This window comes from Halichoeres trimaculatus, unplaced genomic scaffold, assembly GCF_033239565.1.
Source record: "Halichoeres trimaculatus isolate MK-OKI-2021-1 unplaced genomic scaffold, fHalTri1.1 fHalTri1_scaffold_3, whole genome shotgun sequence".
Taxonomy (NCBI): domain Eukaryota; kingdom Metazoa; phylum Chordata; class Actinopteri; order Labriformes; family Labridae; genus Halichoeres; species Halichoeres trimaculatus.
The window spans coordinates 24,236,604-24,261,440 of NW_027437181.1; the positions used below are offsets into that span (position 1 = coordinate 24,236,604).

At 39.8% G+C, this 24,837-nt stretch overlaps 1 protein-coding gene across 1 annotated transcript in view; it reads right to left on the reverse strand.

Annotated features, from left to right (window-relative positions):
- Positions 1–23,872, reverse strand: part of frmd5b (FERM domain containing 5b) — a 90,409-nt gene extending 66,537 nt beyond the window's left edge. The window contains exon 1 of the mRNA XM_074666062.1: positions 23,436–23,872. Within this exon, the coding sequence (XP_074522163.1) occupies positions 23,436–23,537 (102 nt within the window). The 5' untranslated portion in view covers positions 23,538–23,872. The remainder of the gene's footprint in view (positions 1–23,435) is intronic.
- Between the last annotated feature and the right edge of the window lie 965 nt (positions 23,873–24,837).

Here is a 24,837-nt window from a genome sequence, read left to right on the forward strand (position 1 = left end):
TTTTTCTGTAGGTTAAAAAAAGAGAGAACAATCGATCAGTTTATAACAAAAGTGACGGTAATCACATGAAGCATAATAAACTGCCATAGGAAGAAGAGTTTTTATCATTCAGTTTAAGGATTTTTGTTTTTTCTTATAGATTTGCTTTAGAAAATGTTTTGGAATTAAACTTTTAGTGATGTGAAAGACACATCCAAAGCCACATTGTCTGGAGATGGATGAAATAAGTCCTCATGGGATCATTTCATTCTGCTGAAAGGCTCCCCCAGGACCTCTTTAACCTCAAAACGCTGTTTGATGAGCTAAAGTAGCTGCTTAATGTGACCCTCAAGCCAGTGGTACGCCCTCCGGCTCTTTTCTGTTCCCATGAACACCTTAAAAGTCTGATCTTTTTAGAAATGCACCCAGTTGCTGCTGACTGGTTAAAAATGCATCAGAAACAGATAATTCCCATGGGACTAATTGTGTAGTTTTGTGTTTTTGTGGATGCACAGAGCAAATGCTGAACATTCTTTTCATAATTCACTATCATCCAGACTCTGCAAGCAGCTTCACAAAGTGTCAGGAGGTGTTGCATGAAAAATTTAAAATTGTTGTTCAACTTTATTTTCAACATCTTAGTTTAACCATCTGGGACACCGTCTTCCTGCATGACCACACAAGTCAATAGATGACATTGATAAATCCTCTGAGCTTTGATGCACACAAGTCTTTTATGCTGTTGCCCATAAAGTTGGAATAAAATATTTTCTTTCTCTTCTCACATAATGATTGTAATATGCACACATTGACTGTAGTTTAACTTTCACTGTGCAATGTTTAGGAAAGGTTTTTCATTTAGGCTTTGAGAAGATGTTCATTTAAAAAAAAGCAAAAGTATTTTCACAATCATTTTTTGAGAGAAGGTCAAAAATATTTCATTCCGACTTTATGGATGACAGTGTATCACTGTCCCCTTTCTGTGTCACTGTGATGTATTTTATCTTATCATACAACACTGCATCATTACATAATGACGGGTAATCTATGTTTTAATACTAAATTGCATTGTATTTGCCGTGCAGTTTCATCATTTCATGGCAACCCTCAGCCAAAAACTGTAAAGAAGTGCTAAAAAGTTCTTCAAGCGTCCACTTAAGGCTAGCTGCAGGAATACCTGAAACCATATACACTCCAAACCAAAAAAAAAAAGATTTTTAAAGCATTTATAAACATAGCTACAGCCTTGTTCATTAAAGGACTTGGGTCTGAATATCTCATCATATCACAAAATGTACAGGGATGAATTTTGAAACTTGCTACTTTGAAAGTAGCTTATGAGTATTACCCCATATAGCTATATAAGGGTAACTAAATTGCCTGACAGACACTCACTGCAAAAAATGGAAATCTCATTAAGTAATTTTGTCTTATTTTCAGTATGAAATGTCTTTTAAGACTTAAAATGAGCCACATTTACCTGACTAGCCCAGAAAAATGTCTTGTTTCAAGTTATTTAAAAACAAAAATGAGGTCTGAATTGCTTGAAACAATAAAAAAAAATCTGCCAATGGAACAAAAGAACTTAATTAGAAAATTTGCTTGTAACTACAAAAAATGTCTTAATACAAGTAACTTTTTGCTTGTCCCATTGGCAGATTTTTTTTTACAAGCAATTCAGACCTCATTTTTGTCTTTAAACAACTTGAAACAAGACATTTTCTGGACTAATCAGGTGAATTTGGCTTTAAAGTCTAAAGAGACATTTTCCACTGAAAATAAGACAAAAACACTTGATAAGATGTCCTTTTTTTCAGTGCTCATCCTAACTGGAAGGTTGAGTTCAGCATTACCAATATAGCCCCTGGTGACGACTTGCTTCAGCTGTATCAGAAACAAATGAGTGACATCATGCACACTTATTATATATATCCTGTCATTGTGTGGTTATCATATCTTATCACTTTATGTGTCACAAAGTATCATCACTGTTACACCATGTTAGATTTTATCATATCATACTGAACTAGAATTCAAAACAGCAAATCAGATGTAACAAAGAATAGTTTTTTATACATAACTGGAGCTAAATATGCTGTAGACTTTGTTAGCCAAGCATCTACCAGGCCTGAGTCATTGTCATGCTGTCCCACTCTCTGAACCATGAGGAAGACCAAGAGAGAATAAGAAACAGATCCCAGAGGTCAGACAGACCTACCTGCCACACACACACACACACACACACACACACACACACACACACACACACATGCAAAAAAAAAGAAAAGAGGGAACAGAACATGAGACAGGAGTCAAAAGACCAAAGGAGGAAGAGAGAAGTAACGTAAAGAAGAAAAGAGCAGACTGTGTTTATGTGTTTGTGGATGTGTGCATGCAGGAAAGCAGAAGAGGCAGAGAGAAAAGCGAGGGCTCTTGGGCAGCCACTTGACTGAAGTGTGCACTGCTCTGCGTATGGAAGTGAGCCGATGATAACCACCGTTCCTCACATCCAGGGAGGGGATGAGCCTGGGCGAGTTAGAGTGCTTAATATTCCACGCACATACCGTCACTCTGCTATAGCTAGAGTTTAAAAATAGACGGCAGCAGACTTGTGGATTGAGAAGCTTGGCTTAAAGGGGTCTGCAATTGTGTGTGATGATGGGGATCCAGAGGGATATGAAGGATGGGAGTAAGAGAAAAATGGATGGATTTGTCCTTGAATGAGTGATAGCATTGATGCTTTCTGTTAAATAACGCAGTTTAAGAACAACAGCTGCTCTGCATTACTATCAGTGACTTACTGACTTCCTGTGGATTACTATAACTGACATAAAAGCATTAAGGATACGAACAGGTTATCACTTCAGCCCCATTGGGCTACCGAATAACCTGTCATCATAGTTTATTGCATTTGGGTTATTTAATCATTTCTTACGGTTAAAATAGTGATTGAAATACATTAGACTGACCCAGAGAATCTGAATGCTATTCTCGTACTTTGATTCTAAAATGATTTCTGGGGTGCAGATTTGATCTAAATTGCAATTCTTACATATTTACTATTTTTGTGATTTTTAGTTTGCTTTTTTAACACCAGACCATGGGAAAAAGTTAAATGATGATAACGCCTACAGACTATATTGCAATAAAATGCACATCACGTGAGTCAGAGACAAGCAATTTCACCCTCTGCTGGAGAAAAGTGGTAACTTTTTTCTAATCCAGTTTATAAACAAAGACTGAAATGAAGGATTTGAATCTGATTTCAAAAAAAAAAATAGATTTTTGACAAAGAATCCCGATTTTGATACTGTCAAACAAATAAACCCGCCATGTTGATTTCGAATTTTTCTCCCACCCCTAAAAGATATTATTTTAGCCTAAAGGTAGTTTTAGCTGCTGTCCCTATAAGGCTCCACAAACCTCCGTTCCTCTGATTGGTCAGCGCTCTGTAGGCCTGTTGGGGGTAAAGCCAAAGAAACAACTTGGTGTTTAAGGTCCCTCCAGCATGTCATGAACCAGTTAGGATATCCCTAAGCAATGACCTTACTGTTTCAGCAAGTGTGGTGAAGTTCCTGTGAAGGCTCCTTACTTTAGAACAGACGTTTGAGGAGTTTACAGTCAGATTCAGGGATTTCTACCAAATTTGATAATGTAGTGGTCTAAAAATGTGCACACTAAGGTATGGACATCCTGTACTGTCACTTCATAACCATTTTTTAAAATATAGGAAAGCAGAATAGCTCCTCTTTTAACTTTCACAGAGGCAGTTGAAAAGGAGAAACAATACTAGGATGATACAAAGTGACTAATTTACTAGTCATTTCAGAGGAAATACAATTCCAATTCATTAACTAATGTGAATGCAAGATAATTGGATGAAAACTGAACAAATTTGTTAAACACAGCTGGACATGGGATTACAATGTCTGTGGATAAACAATGCTAGTGGGTTTCTGGCTTATGTTTACAGAGCTAGCAGCACCAGCCTTCAGTCCTCACTGCACGCTAATGTCCACATACTTGTGTTTTTACGCTTTGCTCCTGACAAAAAAATATGTCCAAACTGTGCCATGCTACAGAATTCTCCTCCTGTCACCTCTGATTGTTTCACGACTACAACCTGTTGTAATCATCATCAACAAGCAGTACAACCCAGGAACAATATACATGCCCTCATTTCAGGCCTACATCAAAAAAAGTGTCAACAACTTTTTTTTTTTTTGCATGAGCTTCACATTGTCACTAGAGTCAGGGTTGACAGTAGTGACACTTTGGTTTTAAGAGGCAAAAGCAAAAAGAGTCTCATAATCTCTCAAAGCCCACGTGTAGTTTTTATAAGGTTTAAGCAGGGTGAAAGAAACAAGAAGGGGAAATGATTTAGAGCAGAAATGTATTAACGTCCATTCAGTTTTAGCCTGAGGTGAAAACTTGTTCTTCACGTTTTCTACTCTCGAGTGTGGGCGGCTGTTATACATTACTGCCCGCCATGACTCACCCCTGTGTCAAACCTTTCACATCCTAAATGAATACCCCTGACACTTTCGAGAAATAATTGTTAACCTTTCTTAATACAAACATAATACTATCAATCTTTTAACTGACATAAAAGTAGTGTTTTCACATTTGTTCTTTACTGACATAGCCCATATTTCAATGATTTATAGTGGTGCGTGTTATTGTTTTTACCTCTTCACCATCAAAAATCTTTATATAGAGAAAGAGATGTGCAGAATAGTACAAACTAATTTTTTGCTTTCAATTGACCTGAATTCATATCTGGCAAAGCAGATCGGATGTGCTGTACATCTACTGTGAGTGTGTGCATCTTTTGTTAATTTTCTGAGCTAGTACAGAAGCATGATGCAGCAAAAGGTAAATTTTGAAAGCAGCCACACCGAATCATAAAGCTTAATGTATAACACTAAAGCAGGGGTGGCCAACCAGTCGGAGACTAAGAGCCACAAAAAATACTGTGGTACTACGGAGAGCCACATCATGCATGCGGTCTTGCAAAAACACATCCTCTTACACATAAACGAAATGTCATAAAATAAAAATCAATACATTTCCAATTCTTAAAGCGAGATTTATCGTGTCTGTCAGTGTGTTTAAATTCCTACTAGAGAAGAGAAACCGAAACTTAAGTATCAATCTGTACACCCAAACATTGATCAACACTAATCCCGTCAGTATATCAATATTTTTGATTGATCGGCACACCACTGCTCATAACTTTATATATATTCATGGATTGAAGAGCCGCACACCGAAAGGCAAAGAGCCACAGGTTGACCACCCCTGCACTAAAGCTTTGGCCATCTTATCAATGTGATGTGGTTTTTCAGAAAAGAGCACCCAATACCTCGTTGCTTAAATTTTCAGCCACATCTAAACAAGAATGAAATAATAAACTGAAGTGTTTACTACTCCGAGTATATATTGAGCTTGTACTAAATTAATTCCCTCTTTTATAAAACACAAGGGAGCATTTAAAGAGATTTGGCAAAAGCTGCAGATGAACACTGCTTCCTGTGAAAAATTGATAAGCTAAGATGCAATTTACATCAGTGTTAACTGAATCAAATTTTTATGTATTTCATGCTCTTTTGTTGGTTAAACTTCCCAGGGGGAGGCCACTCACTTTCACACAAATCCAGGTGAAGTCTAGCGACAAATGAAATCCAAAGTGTGCTGGCTGGAGAGGCTCAATTTTTCAAAGTGAAAAGTTCTTGATCATGAAACAAAACATTTGTCTTTTCTTATCATTCAAGCTTCCATCTAGAAACTTGAAGAGTTTTTCCCAGCTGCAATAAAAAAAGAGATTTGTTTTTCACAGACATGTAAGTCCATCACTCGAGTGCTTACAAAGCCAGATGTTGTTTATGATTAGTCTTTGGCAAGAAAAAGACAAGAAATTCTGAGGCAACTTGACAAGTTTTGCTGGCATGATAATTTAACTAGCGTATGTTTCTGTACGTGCTTTATTGTGAAAGACCTCAGGATGTTTCTGAGTACAAAGCAAATGAAAGTGGATCAGGCGCAGCCATTGGTAGCAGTTGTGCAGCCAGAGTCTGGGCAGTAGTAAAGGGATTCTGAGAGATTCTGAGTGGAGCCGGGTGACAGAAATATATTTATATTTTTTCTTTTTCTTCTTGACTCTACCTCATGACATATTTTACAATCCTTGAAAAAAAATACACAAGGACGGCAGCTGCCAATCATCATTAAACGTGACATAAAACATTGTTTATAACCTCTTATAGCTGATGAAAACAAAACTTTTCAGAAAAAAAGAGGACTTGAATACAAGACAGCCAAATGATATCTTTCAATCACCACAACAATCAGATGTGAGAAACTTTTCTACTAGGTGTATTAATTTTTTAAAGTTTGACCACAGCCCATCTGGAATGACTGAAAAGCCAGATTTTTTAACCTATACTGCAGCCAGCCACCAGGGGGAGCAGTTTTTGTGGTAACCTCACTTGGAGCCGAGCAAGATGACGTCCATGTTTTCTACAGTCTATGGAATTGACCAGTATTAATGTGATGTATTCTATCAATGTCACTAACCGTCAGTGGCTGAAACAAAGAAAGAAAACAAGTGCTGAGTTTGAATGAGCCTCTGTTTGTGTCTGTTTCTGTGCAAGACAGAGAGAGCAATAGATTTGCTGACTGCACAGCTCAGAGACTAGTGAGTGAAATGATTTATTGTTTTTCTACCTATATACACTGTGATTTGATATGGAAAACTGTGAGGGTATGTGTTTTTCTTTGGCAGCAATAAAATATTTAAAACATAATTTTTTTAGGTTAATTAAAACAACACATTCGTTAATTCTCATGGAAAACGTTCACATGTGCAGTGTGCTGTCTCTGAACAAGTGTACTTCTCTGCTGACTCATACCCTTTGTGTTTGCTACCTTGAAGGTCTTGAACATTTCTCGCAGCATCACAAGAACTCCGATGAATGTGATTGTATGTTTCTTTCACAACTGCTGAGTCAAATTTCTAAAACAACTGATAGCTCTGCTCGTAGCCTTTAAAAATCAAGGTTTCAAAACAGCACACACACGCAGCAATGCATCATGACGACTGTGTCCGTCTGATACCCGTCTTACAACCAACAGCTGGATGTTTATGAGTGATGTGAACACAGCTCACTGGTTGCTTACATGTTTTACTTTCTATGACTTCCTCAGCAAAGGGTGAAAAGATTCTGAATAAAAACTCTGATCTTAAGGATATTATATGGTGTGAGCTATCTGCATGATTACATATGGCTGTGTGATCTCCTTCTCTGCTCTTACAACATGTCTCCAATCCATTCAAAGCAGCACACAGCTGCATAATCCCTAGAGAGGACAATCAAGTCACACACCCCACAGACCACAACAAACTGCTTGAACTGACCACACAGACAGAGGTACTCCACTCTTGCTTGTACTGTTTTAACTACACATGCAGAACAATACTTTCAAAAACACAAAGAGGAGCAGAGATGTTCATGAAGCTTTCATCAGACATCCCATAAGCCTGTTTTCACACCGTGACTCCACAAAATCACTAAGTCACAGCAAAGCAGAATCATAATCTTCAGCCCTGCAGTTTAAAATAAAAGGTTGTGACTGGTAATCTTAACAGGAACAACATTAAGATTGCATTGAGAATATTCATTTTACAGAGACATTCAACATTACAGCAAAAATAAATAGGATTCACATGTTTTGTCTTTGCTTTGAAACGTGTCACTTACAGATAAAAAAAAAAAAAAATGCCAGAAAATAATACCTCAGTCATGAAAGTACAGTTTTCACCCTTTCAATGCACTGACAAAATCTGGAAATATAGAATTAGGGATGGGTACCACTTATAAGCTGCGTTTCCACTAAGCAGTATGGTTCGGTTCAGTACGGTTTGGCATGGTTTGGTACAATTAAGCCTGATCCCGTTTACGTTTCCACAGCAAACTGTGCCCTCTCGTGGTAAGCAGCATGTAAGCCAGATGCCGAAAGCAGCAGCTGTGAAACAATAGCGTGATGCCACAGCAGCACGACACAGTTTGCCCCGCTAATAAATTCAACGAAGAAAAACGTGACACAGTAAACAAAGAGCATAGATGGAAGCATTTCGTCCTCTCTGTGGTTAGCATGTAGCTCTAAACAAAGTGTAATCAAGCTTCGTTTCAAAGAAGTCTGTGTGCCGCCAGGGGAAATGCATCCGCTGTCAGGGTAAGTGACGATTCTTCCGACCAATCAACGGTCTGCAGTGTGTTGCTCCACCTTCCGAGAGCTGATCACCGAGAGCGGTCTGGCACCCATACAGGAGGGTCCCAAAAAGTGGGACGGCTCGTCTCGGTTTCCGGGGATCTGTCCCGGGATAAGTCAGTGGAAATGCCTTAAAATCACCACCGAACCAATGCTTGGTGGAAACACGGCTTTTTAGGTACCAACCGAATTCTGTCAAAAGTACCAGGTAACGATTCATGTAAAATCTAAAAGTACCATGTTTAGGTACCGCAATGTATCCTTGTGACTGTCAGGAAGCAGAAGAGTAGGCGATTTTCCATGCTGGACATGAACACAGCATTACAAGGTTATATATTGAAGAATAATTATGCTAAATTGAAAAGAATTTACATTTTATTAGTAAACAAATTGATATTTTTTACGCACAAAACGTACCAAAAATGGGTACCATTGAGTAAGATACCTATTGCCAGGAGCCAGGAATCAGTACCATATCGTTTTAAATGTGAAAGGTACCCATTCCTATATATAATCCTCATTATTTCTGCTATAGGATTAAGGTAGATTGCTCTGGTGGTCCTATTATTTTTGGCTGACTGGTGTGTATCTATGTTAATTTCGGTCCAGTTGGGGGCTAATGATAAGACCCAGTGCTCAGGCTGAAATTTGGTTTGACTTAGAAGTCAGTAATATTAACTGTAAAAAAAACCATCCTAGAATCAGCTTCAAATCACGAAGCAAACTCCTGATTATGAGCTAATTTAGAAATAAAAGAGGGTCTGACTGATTTGACAGACAAATGGAAATCAATGACTTCAACACCACCTCTGCCTGTTTCTGGTTAAGAGTCAAATCTGAAGATGGCCATCTTTGGGCTTTGTAAACTTATAGCTGCAATAACTGAGGCCACATCCATGTTCTCTATAGTTTATGTTCATCACTTTCTGAAGTGCCGTGCTCGCTCTGATGTCTGAGCGTTTGTACATCCTTACCCTGCAGCAGAGATATAAGCAGACACGCTGTGTACCCTTCAGAGGCCTCGAGGTCAGTACAGTCATCTTTAGATCTGTATTTCCTCTTGGCCGATGTAAACCTTCCCTCTTATGCACCCACTCACACAAACACACACACACACACACACACACACACACACACACACACACACACACACACACACACACACACACACTAACACACACACTCAGAGGATAGTGTTGTCTGTAATGTGCCGAGCCAGCAGGCAGCCCTACAGGACGTCAGCATTGGTGTGTAATTAAAGCTTTTTGCCTTTTCTTTACAGAGCAACTAACTCATACCCTGCATGACACCAGAAACATTTCAGGATGCCATCTTTTATTTTTGCATGAATTTACATGAAAAAAATCTCAATACACTCTACAGAAACTCACAAAAAACAACTTACACTGCACAAGCCAACACACAACAGCAGACAAATACACAAGGTAACAATTAAGAACACTTCAGTGAAAACATCATTAGTATGGTGATTAAATAGCAACCGCTGAAGCCACAAGGAGCTGAATCATGAATAAGACATGAGGCCCATGTCTGAACAAAAATCACAACAGGATGATTTCCAAGTTTAGCGTGGCCGACATGAGTCTACACAGACTTCACTCTGTGTCAGTACTCCTCTCCACTGACGTCCTCTGCCTTTCCTAATAACTATGCCTCGTCTCCCCTCTTTTCAAGTTTGACATAAAAGAGGAGAGGGAAGAGAACAGAGGAAGAGGAGCAGCAAAGAAGACTCTAGTGAGAACAAGAAACCAGTCTTTCATTTTTGTGAAGCCTCGAAGATTTCCCTGCAGTGAAAGCCTCTGTGCTGGGGTGAGGAGGATTTCTCTGCCCGTCTGATATCAAGCGGCACTGAGAGGCTAATACACATTCATTCTGCTAATCTTCAGAGCCTTAATGCAGCTCTATGAAGACACAGTGCACCTCCAGCACCTCACTGCAGCCAGGCCAAATGCTAGGGATGGAGTGGTTACAGAATTTCCTAAATGAGGGATTCATGAAAAGATGTTGAGAAGAGAGAGACAGAGAGAAAATTATAAATGAAGGAACATCCATTTCCAAACCTTTTTCCTCTTCACCCTCTGAAGTCCTTTTAGCTCTACTACGTAATCCCCAGAGCTGAAACTGCTACCATACATACAGCGAGGTGAATTACTTTAGCTGGTTACAGTCTGGCTGCTGCTCAGTTTCCCACATTAAACCGCCATCTACATGATGTCTCCCAAATATGACAGGAAAATTACTTAATTATGTTTCAACTGCAAAATTAAAGGCAGCTATGGAGGGAACATATTCACACAACGCTGTGCAGGAAATCTGTAATACCATTCATTACCATTTTCAATTAAAGTGATGCAGCTTAGAGTGACTTTGCGTGCTTATGACCTTCTCTTCCATAAATGCTTATTCATTTACGTATGAGTTAGTTTGCTCGGACTTCGGAGCTCTCTGATGTGTCATCCTGCTGCAGACAGTCATCCTCAGAGCTTGCTCACATTAAACAAGTTTCTATACACCTATTAAAATTTCTCAGGCTCTCAACTGCAAAGATATACTGCCTCCCTAAGAGATGTTATTCATCACTACAAACAGATTACCCTTTTCCTATGTATGAAACTTTGGTTTGGTACTTGTCTGATTAAAGCAAGGCTAAGAAAAGGAGGGGAAATTACACCTTGGACAAGACAAACACTAACATACACTCATCAGTCACAACATTATGAACACCGAGTGGATGATCTCTTAAGAATGGCATGTTGCAGTGGGTGGGATATGTAAGGCAGAAAGGGAGCATTCTCTCCTCAAAGTTGATTAGCTGAAAGCAGAAAAACAGTAGGTGTCAGAAAATGAGTGCCTTAGATAAGGGACAAACTGTGAAAGATGGATGACAAGGTCAGAGCATCTCCAAAACTGCAGCTCTTCCCAGATTGTTCCCAGCCTGCAGTGGACTGAAGCATCCAAAAGGGGTCCAAGGCAAAACCAGAGTCCGGTCATGGGACATGGGATTGAAGATCAGCTTGTTGTCTGATATAATCCTGATGAAAATCCCCACTTACATCCCAGGTAAATGAACTGACCAAAGGATTGTATCATCTAGTCCTTAACAGATCTGACCTATCGGTTGTGACTGTCCGGTTCCCCTCTTTGCTCTATCTTTCAGTCTAACTACTGATCCTATGGTGTGCTCCATTTTCATCAGAACTGGGAAGCGGAGAGTGGGAATGACATCATCTCTAAGAATACTATGTATAGGGCTGATTTATTGCTTAAAACACTTGTCAGAAACACTAAATTATACAGATTATAACAGGAACTTAATAATTGTTTTACACCCATCTTTCACTGTAAACTTTGGGGTGGTGTGGATCTGAGAAATTCTGACCCCAGGGAGTGGTCCAGTTGAAATTTCCCACTCGGAACTTGTAAATTCTGACTTCCGAGAACAAATTGAACGCACCATTATGTCCCATTATAGTTATTAAGCATACATCTCTGCAGGAGGCTCTGAGCTTGTCTTGTAGGTTCATCCGGATTGTTGCTGTGGATGGCCTGCTGCTGTGGACCTGTCAGACTCCAGCTGCGACAACTTTTTACAGTTTCATCATAATCACCATCACTACAACGTCAAACAATGGACTCTGACTGTGTCCCTCTGTGTCTGTGTCTCTCATTGCCTCTGTCAACATCTCCCTCTCTCACCTTCCCATATTGCTCTTTCTCTTCTAACACTAACACAGTTGTGGTGAATGTCTGTCTAACATGAGTCTGGTTCTGCCTGAGGTTTCTGCCTGTTAACCCCTTACTGCCTATATTAACTAGCAAAGCACTCAGAGAGAGCAGACCTCCACCAAGCATTTTGTGATTGTCAGGCAACACTTTAGTCCTACTTTAATGTTATACTCCCTTTCAGCAGACTGTCTGCTACAATTTGGTGTTAGTTGCAGGTTTGTACGATAATTTGTTTCCTGACAGTGTTGAAATTTATGCAGACCAAGTACATATTTCATATTCCGGATCTTAGTATCCAGAATATTGCCAGGATCTGGATCGTACTTTTACATCTGTCAGAAATTATTGTGACCTTCTCTTGTATTGTTTTGCAAAGCAGTCCGACCATTTATCGTGGAGTTATATACACATGTAGTGAAACCAGCCCTATCGCACAATGATAAAGAATCCTTAAAAAAAATCCTGGATCCAGACGGTGAGCTGGATCGCCACCAAAATTTAATCACTTGGCCCTCATCTCATTTTGAACATTTCCTGAAAATTTTATCAAGATTCGTTAGTTACTTTTTGAGTTATGCTCTTCAAACACAAACAAACTATCCCAATAACATAACCTCCTTGGTGGAAGTAATTAACAATCATAAAAATAAATTGTTTTTATGTGTTTTTGCAGTCTTACAGATTGTAAATTAGGTGGAGATTGTAAATTTGAGTATAGTACACGAAATAGTTATAACTAAGTTTTATTGTATACATTGACATGAGAAGTATGTCCCCTGACCAATATATTGCGACATAGTGGATCTGATACGATCCCTTCATGTGAAATCATGTGAAGCTCTATCTCAGTTGGATTCTTTAATCCTTTTAAGTGGCACACAGCGTCTGTGATGCCCAGAGCCTTCAGTGAAACGTGTATCCTTATTGCTGTGTCACGTATGGCATGCCTTTGTTGTGTCTCTCGGTGTCGGGTTCAGTCAGGGCAAGCTCATTACTCTGTTCATCTGCAGAGCGACGGACTGACAGGGAAGAGAGACGGCAGTGACGGGGAAGAGAGACGGCAGTGACGGGGAAGAAAAGGGGGAAGAGGAGAAAAGAAAGTGAAAAGAAACAAAAGGGAAGATTTTGTGGTACTGAAGGGTCAGTCAGGAGAGAAGTCATGAAAACAAGAAGAAAGATAAAGGGACATCTGCAGGGGGAAAGTAAAAGATGTGAACAAAGACAAGTGGACGATGCAGTATAACATTTGCTTCTTATAGAGTCCTGCAGATGCAGCTATGCTGCAAATGCAGTGACGTCACCATGAAGCAGCCAAATGCTCTGGCAGGTTCTCTTATCGCTGCTCTTTCTGCACCACTAAAACTAAAAGCTGACCCATCAAACTCTCACAGAAGCATGTGAATCAGAGAAGAGCAAGCAATTAATATTTCGTCTTGTAACACACTCATTTAGAAAACAACTGGCTTGGTTTCTGTGTGAAAATGAGAGCTTGAAGAGAGACAAAAGCATCTCTGGAACAGCATAACCCCCCATTTACACCTGACTGTAAAACCAACCACAGATGATTAAGAATCCAACATTATTCAAGTTACTTTATTCAACACTTTATTCAAGTGTTATGCAGCAAACAATTTGCAAAGTGAAGTCATATTATTTCTGAATGGATAATACATTTTGCAGAGATAAATGCTGTGAGCTTCAAATAAACGGTGTTAGATGAACTAAACTTATTATACATGTTTAAGAGAAGTTCTGAGATGGCAAAAGGTTTAATGATAAACTATTAAACATAAGAGGAAACAATGCTTAAAAGTCAATTCATACTCTCTTGATTTAGTTTTGTTTAATACAAGATTAAAGTAAAAACACCAAGATGTAGTTCGATGTGCAAAGATTGAAAGATAGTTAATAATTACACTGAGATGATAACGTCTTCTAATGTAAAATAAGATGTAAGTTGAGTGTCAATGCCATTTTTTCAATGGATTTAAGATACGAATACAGTGTATTTGAACTTCTATCTCAGAACATTCACCATCATATTACTAAAGCTGTGGTGTATGAGATGACTAAAGGAAGAAGTCCTTGTGGTGAGCAGACTTGATGCCATGACGTCACTGGAGTTTAGATACGGAGCCAGCATCCTGCTTTCTTGTTTTAAAAGCACACCAAAGCCTTCAGGGCTTTCCTCGCCATTCCCCCACATTGTGGATTAACATGTTATTAAGCAGAGCGCCTTCACATCAGTAAAGGCACATCTCACACAGATTCCAGCAGGGTGGGACATAACTGCCTGAGAGGATGACGAGAAGGAGCTCTATCTAAACCCATCCTACTCGTCGACTATGTTAAGCTTTCACAGTGGGGAAGAAAGAAATGGAACCAGCACTTCCAGTCTGTGGGTTAACTTAGAAGAAAGCTCTTCAGTCCTGGTCTATTGACCTAAAGGCACATCATAGTGACAGTATCAACAGTTTTGGTTTCAAGTTTTATAGTCAGTATCTATCTATCTATCTATCTATCTATCTATCTATCTATCTATCTATCTATCTATCTATCTATCTATCTATCTATCTATCTATCTATCTAACTAGATCCACTGAGTTAAGATCCACTTTCTTATAGAAAACAATCCCTGGGCAAACAAAGCCAATTTATCCGTGTCACAGTCCAAGAACTGTCCCAAGTTACAACATCAGGTCTAAAAGTTTTATCAGCCAGTTTTCCCAAATCCGTCAAAATTTCAAGTACAGATTATCTAATTTGTGCAACCAATTTTTGAGAAGAGAGCGGTTCCATTAAACACAATTTAGCATGCAGAGTTGAAGGTCACTGGTTTTGATTTTCCACTAAAACAGTTTTTAAACATCATTATGCCAGTTAATATATTCACACAAATTTTACAGTGTTATTTTGAAAATGTCAGTATTCAAAATTGTGTACTATCTTTATTGTTTGTTTATTTATTCAGTGAGAGTACGTATTATAATACACTCCAGGCTCCATTATTTACTAACTCAAACAATCATACATCTTTTCTTCAAAAGGCAACATAAATTTAGCATGATATTTAATTTTCAATTCATTATTTTATGCCCTGTCTTACATACACCAGACCCACTCTGGTACAGCATCTCCAAATCAGAGGCTGACTTCAAAATCCTGTTGCTGTCAGATGTTGCAGCTCGGGATTATAAAAACTCAGTTATTGTTGTATAAATAACAGTTCAACAGAGATTTAACTCTGGCTGATATAAAAACATTATAGTACGAGACAGGATGCATGCATCAACATCCTCAGCATTCAATCAAAGACCTCTTCCCCGAGAATCGGGATGAATCAAGCCTTGCTGTAGTTGACTAAATAAGGATCATTAAAATATTTACCAGCCCCAGTAAAAACTACACAAGGATCTTTCATCACCCCCTGTATCAGTCTTAAAACTCCAGCATTCACTGGGTTGTTCTTCTGGACCAGAACATAAATTATAAAAGACATTTTCACATTAGTATTTGACTGTGGCCTGGTTTGAACAGATTCAGAGGATGAAACCTTTGGTCTGACTTTGTGGTAAGATGCAGCCAAATTTAGCGATTGTTGTTATGTTAGCGGGAGGTTAAGGTAGCATAAACAGGGAGGCATGCCCTGCATGTACAAAAACCACAAAATATGCTACAACCTCTTTTTCATTTTTAGCAGCACACACTAGGAGGGAGACAATATGAGTGCAGGGAGACCACTTAGGAGACAAGAGCAATCTATTTCAATAATGCATTCACGACGCACAACAAGAGGAGCTGCTTCCAACTTCTGCATTTGGCTTCAAAGGAACAGCTCTGATTTCATTAGAGGACTACACAGTGTCTGACGGAGTGCCAGGTGACTGAAACACTTACTCACATCTCTCTTGATCAATGCTCTTCTATCATTCATCATGCCTTCGATCTCTGACGTACATCAGTGGTTCATGGTGGGAATATTAATTTAAGACCAACAGTGCATCTGCCTCAAAACATTTCTTTCAGACTATTCAGAGTGAGTCAAACAACGAGTTGTGTTGTGTTAAACTGTGAGCTATACATTTCTAACTACAATGAACCTTGTTCTAATTAATGCAAGTTCAATGAAACATGTTGGATTGAAAGTGCAAGCTCCGTCTTATAGATCAGGCTGTGACTGTGCATTTTAATCACAAAGCTCCAGTGTTCCTATAATAAACTCATTAAATCTCACTTTTCGAAATACTGTGCAGTGGGGTGAATATTCTTCTTCTCTGCCTTATCTAATGAGATGCTGCTGATTAACAGAGCAAGGCTGCAGCTGCTTACCCACAATCCATGACTGCATTCTTTGAAGTCATCCTTAAAAGTTGCCAGAATAAAAATGCACTACTTTAACTGTGTATTTGTGTTTTTCTTGAATTATAGATTATTGTTTGATACATAAAAGGTAAAAAAACAACACATTGTGACTGTGTGTTTGGCTGGCATAGGTTGAATCCATAGAACAGAGACACTCAGTAAGTCTACATACAGCGTAACAAATCAGACTACAAGCTTAGTCTGAACGAAAGCAGACTATTAAGATGCACATAAAGCTTAGTTAGACTGAGACCAGACTAAGCGTAGCTCAACTGACACACCCAGATAATGCGATTGCAATCTGACAGAGGGTGGATTCAGCAGGACTCAGTACACCTCAGCATTCAGGGTGAGCAAATATGGACATTTTATAGGGTCACTGCACTCCACCACAACAAACACACACCACTTAATGTAATTCAAACATGAGTAAGTAATAGGTAACAAACATAAAGAGCTACAGCTACATCCATCTTGGCCATGGTGGTTAGAATGTTGCTTCCTCTTTAGGTGAACCGAAACTAGCTGAAGACACAGGACACGACCCTGCCTATTGAAACAGAGTGAGGCGTTCTCAGGTAGATTTCTGATTCTCTTTTATTCATCAAACTACGACCTTGGACTTAGATGGTTCTCCAAACATTACTTTCTCTAAAGCTGGGCATGCACTGTGCGACTGTTGGCTCGTTTTGAGGCAATTTGCCACTCGCGCAACAATTTTTTGGATCAGGATGATTTTCAGCTCAATCGTGTGTCATGTTTCGTGTAATACACGTGGGGTAACCAGGAGAGACTGACACCTCACAACGTGCTCCGGATCTCAAATCCGTTTATCCCAAGAAAATCAAACATGTTTGAAATCCTGATTGCTCCTCGTGTAGGTATGACACAGTAGAAGCAGTACCACAAGCTGACTTGTCTCAACCTCTAGCATAGAGCATGTGCGATCTCTTAAGTGATGTCTATAAGTTGGTCTAAAGTTCAGTTTATCTGTCGCTGCTTACCTCTTGGTCTTGCTGAAGATTTGAGAGACCGCATTTCACACGTCTGTCCAGCCAATTCCCAGGCCATTCACTTCTTTTCCTTTTCTTTTTATTTTTTTTTTGTTGTTGTCTCCTCACACAGAACGGCACAAATAACTAAGGCAGTGCATACGTTCTTGTTAAGCATCTCCGGTATGCATCTCCCCCTCCTGGGTTTTTTCTTCTTCTTTTGACGTTGCAGAGCTGGATACCAGAGTCCAGCTCCCAAATGCCAAAGGAGAAGAAAGATACAGGGTCTGACGCGTGGACGTATAGTGTGGGCAGTGAAGTCACATTAGTGCATCGGGTGGTATAGTGAGAGAACATGATTAACTCAGCAATCGAGTCATGCAGTTTGCGATGGAGCAGAGTAAAAAAATTTAAAATATCGCACAGTGTATGCCCCTCTCAAGTTTGTGTAAACTCATACATTACTTTTGAACCCTGTTCAGATCAGCTCATTTACATTGGTTGAAAGAAAAGTCCCACATCCACCAAGTTTAATTTAGATAGCAACAGTTTTCTCTCAGATAATTTTAAGGACTTGTTTAGTGATGGTGACAACCTGGCATGTCTATTTCTCCCACTTATCTTCTATTAGTACCTCTCGCAGTTTGTGTACTGCGTCGGTTTTTGTATTTCTTCAACCTTTACAATTTTGTCAATGATACCCAAAACATTACCTGGGCTTTGCTATCTGCTGATACTGATCTGATGTATACCGGAGTCTAGTTAACTTAAACTTCTTTAGACTAAATCAGTATTTCTCTGCAGAATTATACTTCAGTCAGGACCACTTTCATCCGAGACCATCAATTATTTGCATGCATTAAGTTGTATTTGCTATTATGGCTCTGTACTGGGAGCCCCTTGCCCTTTTCCGTGTCTATGTAAAATGCCAAAGGCTGGGGTGGGGATAGAAACACCTCTCTTTCCTGCCCTGGGCATATATTAAAAGAGGTGGGAAGAGCAGCAGCAAAGACCTCAGAGCGGGGAAGTAGTAAGAGAAGGAGGGCTAAAGCAGTCTAAGTAGAGCGCTCATTTTACTTTTTGCTAACCAGATGAGCAGATAAAATCATCTGAGCCGTCAGCTGATAGAGACTGGCATTCAGAACAGCTGGCAGGATATGGGTTAAGAAAACTGTAGACATTAAGTTACTATTACGTTACATAAAGTGCAAACAAACTGCCATTAGCTTACTCCAGTGGTAAATGCCACTGGTCTGGTCAGGCATTTCTTTCATGGTACTTTGAAAAGAGTCACTGGCGTGTGATCTGAGGAACTCATCCATTTTGTCCAGCATCATTAGGAATAAAAAGAAGTAGGTGAGTGATTTGATTAACAATAAGTGTGAGCCGTTTGCCAAGCTGGGCTATGGTCTTCTCTTTGTTGTTTTCTCGCACAGCCAAAACTTAGCTGGAGTCAACATTTTCAATACAGCCACCGTCTGGGCTTTGTAACCCTCTTTGAAAATCAATGGGTGACATCATCAAGACGTCTGTGTCTCATACCTCCCTGGAAGAAATCTAGTGTGGTGCACATTCTCCTTTGCTATGGAGATAAATGTGAAGTGGTGATCAACACCAGAATAACATAGTTTACCACACTCCTCCTGATCCTGTCTCTCCTGTCGGCTCATATTTTTCTTGCTGCTTCTGCCAAAATGCCCTCCAGAAGGAACAGACATGGGAATTAATCCTAAATGAGGGCAATGAAAGATTTCACTGTGACCTGTGTCTGTGAGAGGCCTGAAAATTATTCATGGATAATTGCTGCAAAAAGAATAGAGGAAATCAATGAAGATGAGTCTTCTTGGGTCACAACGTAATCAGCATCAATGTCATCAGTGGAAAGGGCTCCAGGCACACGAGTGAGGCACAACGGGAGGTTGTGGGTATCTTTTGACACTTTAAGGCAGGTAAACTACGCAGTCATGAGCCTGCACCTCATCTTTCTTTTCAAAGAAGAAAAGGTTTTTATTTTTGCTTCGGAAACTTTGCAGTTTTCTTCATGCTGTCTTTTTTCCACTCATGTGTAGAGCTGTGCATTAATATAATCACAGCAAAGAAGTGGGATAGTTTTTTAGGGATGCACCAATCCAACTTTTCTGGTTCTGACACTGATATCAATAACTGGGCTTTGGTATCGACCAATACTGATACTGATAAATAATAAACTTAGTGCCCTACTGTGGGATAAGACTTGTAATGTTTGGGGTAAAAAATGAGCATATGGAATAACTGAAGTTGATATTTATTTAACTATGAAATATTTAAAAGTTTACCATCAAAAAAACTCTTCAGAATGTACACAAGTTCATTTCAAAAATAAACTTTTATATCCTGTGGACTGGTAATGCAGAACAAAGCAAAACAAAGTGCATCAGAGGTGACATTTCAAACCAAGTAGCAAAGAGCACTGGTAATAAATAAATAAATAAATAAATTTTTAAAAAGGCAGAGAGCTGTTTGCCTGGATTGGCACCATGGATCCCTTCCCACTGATACCGATTGAGCCTTGAGGAGCACTGATACACCGATAATCAATACACTAATTGGTATCGTGCATCCCTAGTTGTTTTCACCATAATATGTCAAATTCCTCACCTCACATATGCCTATACGTTCTGCTATTTGGCAAGTAGGGTAGCTTATTGAGCCCAAAGCTGCCAAGAGTGAGACTGAGAGCAATGGTGCTCAAGTTACATGGCAAAGTCAAGAAAGACACCAAATAAAAACAATTTGGCAAATCAAAGAAAGGAGATGCCACTTTGAAGATTTTCACGTCACTAGGGATGGGTACAGAATTAGGTACTTTTATAGGTACCAACCAAATTTTGTAAAAAGTACCGGGTACCAATTCACGTAAAATGCATCCCAGGTACCAAGCATCAGTACTGTTTTCGTTTCAAATGTGAAAGGTATCCATCCCTACATGTTACACTGTAAAAGACCAAGGGACATGTCAACAGCTCCAAAAAGAAGCCATATGTCCGATTTGTCAAGCTGCTTCTTATACTTCCTATTGAGTGCCTCTACCCTACAGACCTACAGCTCTCACACAGCACTTAGACCGGCTGTCAGAGGTCATTAGATAAGGATGTATTTATTAAGACTCGCTGAAAGCACAAGAAAAAAACAGCAATGACACCTGATCGCTACGTTTTCTTGTGGTCAAAAAAATGGCCCAAACACCCCAATGTGAAAAGTGAATGTGAAATCTCATAATTTGCTTCAGAACTCTGTTTTCAGAAACAGGTGACGTTGCGGAGACTAAGTCCATCTATTAAACAATGATTGTGACCAATGTCATGTCAAATGTATTGTGAGGGTACCAATACCCAGGCCCACTATGTGCCAACAGCATAACAGCAGCAGTTCAAGGTGAAGGCTAATGGAGCTAAATGGAGAATGTGAGCATGATTGAGCCACAAGGGCCCTTTCTTCTGGGCCACATCTCCAAGGTGTGCTGGAAAGGACAGGAGCTCTGCTCCTATTTTCAGACATCCAACAATGTCGTCACTCTCCGGTGAAGTCATTACAACGTCCTTAAGGGGGATGAAAAATAACATGTCCACCTGGGCTTGTGTAGGGTTATAAACTCCATGTTTAACTTCATTAAATGTCTCCCGACATCCTGTTAGCCTGTTTAAAGCCTGAAAATAAATGGTGATGTTGTTGTTGTTCTAAACAATAGATGATTGATTAAGCCAATGATCCTATTCATGTTTTTTATTTTGCCCAATTGTGCCATGGTCTGAAATAGTGGCATGTTTCATTGTTTCCCATGGTGGGAATAGTGAATTATGCGTCAAAGAGCTAATCCCTCTCAACAGAAGCTCCACTACAAATTCAACATTCTGTCAATGCTGTGTGTTCACAGTTGCTAAAATGGTGGGGGCAGCATTTCTTGACAGCTCTGGACAGCTCAGAAGTCAAGGAAGAACAAGTGCAGGCTGTAAACACAACTCATCAAAAAGCAGACCTGAAGACGGAAACTTGGACAGTCTTTGGCAGTGATTGGCATCATCACTAGAAGTTAAGGTTGATTACAGCGCTTCTTTTTCAGGTAGAATACATTAATCAGAGAGGATGGCCTGAAAAGGAAGCCCACTACCATTAGACTGAATACTTTCACAGAATGTTGTATGCAAAGCATGATAAAATGTATAAAATCTCATGAAAACAATCCAGACTCGTCCACTTGTTGGCATTATTTATTATCTGTGTGATACGACGTAGACTGAGGTAACATAACCATTTTATCCGTCTCCTGAGCTCTGCCACTTTAAGTAGTTAGAAGCTGAGACGCTTGGTTTGCCTTTTCTGTCAGAGCCTGGAAATAAACAGGTGGTGATGGCCTTTGTGTGCTGTCATCTGTAATTCAGTAGCAATGAAATCCCTTTGAGAAACAAGCATCAAACGCTGCTCCAGCAGCTCAGGCGACCGGGTTCAACTCTCAATGATGCAGGCTCATTAAAGACGTTAAAGGGAAGCACACACACACACACACACACACACTCATACACACTTGAATATAAAGAAAGTAATCATCTGCCTTTACTCTTTGCACTTACTGAGTCCTTACTGACTCTGGTCGTGTCCTGCCTTCAACCCTGTCAACAAAGCAATTGATTTTTTTAAAGAACTCAAAGTGATAGAAAAAAAGACAAATTCTTCAAACAAGTCTGCAAAGGAATTAATGACCAATCTAGTGATACAATGTATTATATTTTGACTGATCACATGGAAACTGTCTGTAAATCTTCAGATGAATACAAGACAATTATTTACACAGTAAACAGAAATGTAAAAACGACCTTTACAATCTAATACTATAATGTACCACACCAGTGTACCCAGCCTTTTCTACACAGCAGCACAGTCAAAAAGCTAAGACAGAAACATACATAGGAATCAATGTCTCTCCAAGTCTACCACAAAAAAATAAAAATAAAAACAGTGACCACCTCTTATTACAGTTGAATTCACCACAAAGAGGGGATACATGAAGTAAGGCCTACTGCAACCACTGGTGTTAGACCAAAGGCCACTTAAACCTCCAACATCCCACTTTAACAAATGTATTGTGGCCTGCAATCCTTCGACTGATTGAATGTTTGAGTAAAAAAAGACACTAGCATTAACCGAAACAACTAAAAAGTGGTTAATTGGGGGTGTCATTATATTAAGTGCCATTGCAGGTCCAAATCTTGAAAAGCTCATGGCTCTGACCCAAAAAAGCAACCAATTCTCAAAGCTTTGTATTCAAAACCAATAAGCTGATGCGACTGGAAAATTTGGACTGTGGTCCAGCCGTTTACTGGAAACAAAAGCATTAAATGATAATATGTTTTATGAAAAATAGCATCACAAAAATAAAGGAAAAGTGACATTCTGTGATCTAACCATAGGGTCAGTCTGAAGGGCAAATGGAGGGTATGAGATCAGCTTTATTCAGCACAGCAGGATATAACCACCCCTCCATAGGCTAACAGAAATCAGAACAAATTAAGCCTCTTCTGATTATAGACCAAACCCATTTGTTCCCCTGCCTTCCCAGAGATGCCCTCTGAGCTCTCTGAAAATCGTTCATGATCAGATTATCCTGATTTGTTTCATAATGCATTCAAATCAATGCATGCGTAAAGCTGTTCTATGATAACAGCTCATTGCCTACAGCATTTGTCTTGTTTTTTGCCATCTTCTGCTGCATATTCAAAAAAACAGTGCAAACCAATAAACCCCTGATTTTGCTATGCAATGCACACAGCTCATGCAGTGATGATAAAATCCACACAGGTAATGTCTCTGACGAAAGCAACATCTGCAGCCCACTGGTGACAGACGTCTGGCTATGATCACTCAGCGACAGCCTAATTTGTGAGCCACTGAATAGAGTAACAGATGACACCACAGTCATTTATCATTGAGCACAGATTTAAAAAGGGTTGATTTGAGTTATTGAACCTGCTGACCACCCAGTAACGCGTCACGACCACGTCCTCCACGACAAGGTGAATTGAGAGAAGGGCAATGTAGGTCCCCACTGACCTGAATCGTGCAGGTGTACTCTGAGTCGTCCAGCAGCCTCACAGTGCAGTTGCATTCCCTGTCCAGACTCCTGATGCTGCTGCTCATTAGTCGGCTCAGCATCTTCTCGAAGGTCTGTGTGCGGGACCGGGGGACTGAACATGCAGACAAGTTTGTTCCTGTGTCACGTCAACGACGTCCCTGTTCTGTGGTCCAACACCTGGCTATCGGCAGCAGCGTCAGTGCAGAGTAGCGGCGGTGGTGCATCCTTTTTCTCAGCGTGTCCCGAGGTACAACCCGGTGCGTTTGTTGAGTGTAAGGAGTGGGAATAGTGCTACTGCTGCTCTCTTTCTGGTCCGGTCAGACTGTCACCCCTCACCACACCTTCTCCCCCTGTCTCCTTCCCGTTGCCATGCCGCTCTAATGCTGCTGGGCGGGCTCAGAGAGCTGAATGGCGAGTCCACCAGCCAACCGAGCAATGGCTGAGGTGCTGCCTTCATAGAGCCCACGTCAGGGGCCGACATTCCGATAGGCTGTTGTTGGTCGTGACTAAAGGCACATGGTGGTGAATAATAACAAAGCGGAGGGCTTCAGTGTCACAACTAAAACAAAGAAAATGACTTTTATGCTGTGGCAAAACTTAAGGTATGGATAATCTTAGGAAATGATGTCTAACATTCCTTCATTTTACCCCTAACCGGTGTAAAACGACGGACAACTTCAAGGAAATACACATCACATTGATCTGGTCTTTTTAACTCCCAACATTCATTATCTTTAAATATACTTTTAAATTTCATAGAAACGTGCTCCATTGTATGTTGGAGTAGAAAGTATGTACCACATTTGCCCGAATTTAAGACTTTTATAGCTTGCCCCTTTTGTTTGCCTATGATTTTTCCGACGAAACCTGAAGGCAACGCCTATGTTAGTTTCCCTCCACGGTGACTTCCTCTCCTCTTCCTATTCAAATAACGGTATTGTTCATTATTTGCTTTACACAGTGAGACTGGATATTAACTTGACAACTTGTCTTTAATAATGCAGTGTGAAAATGAAAGAAAAGCGAAGAATTGTGGTACGCTATCAAATCCGAATACAACTCTTATAGTGTGAATTAGAAGTTGTTAGGTAACTGTTTTTCTTTCTCTAGTGGGGCCAAGTATACGGATTAAGTGTTCTCAGTTCGTTTGTTACGAACACAACTTTTAGCTCCCTGAACGCGCTTTCGCGAGCTTTTGCGGAAGGACAATAAGGTTAAGGATAAATGTCTGAGGAAAAAATGCCACCACTTCCTTTTATTTTTATTTTTCGACTGAGTTACCATCAACTAACCTCTTCAATCTCTTTATGTTTCGGTCAGTTGCTCTCCAAGATAAGGACTTCAGTGCAACCCAAATAGGACGGTATCACATTTCTATTT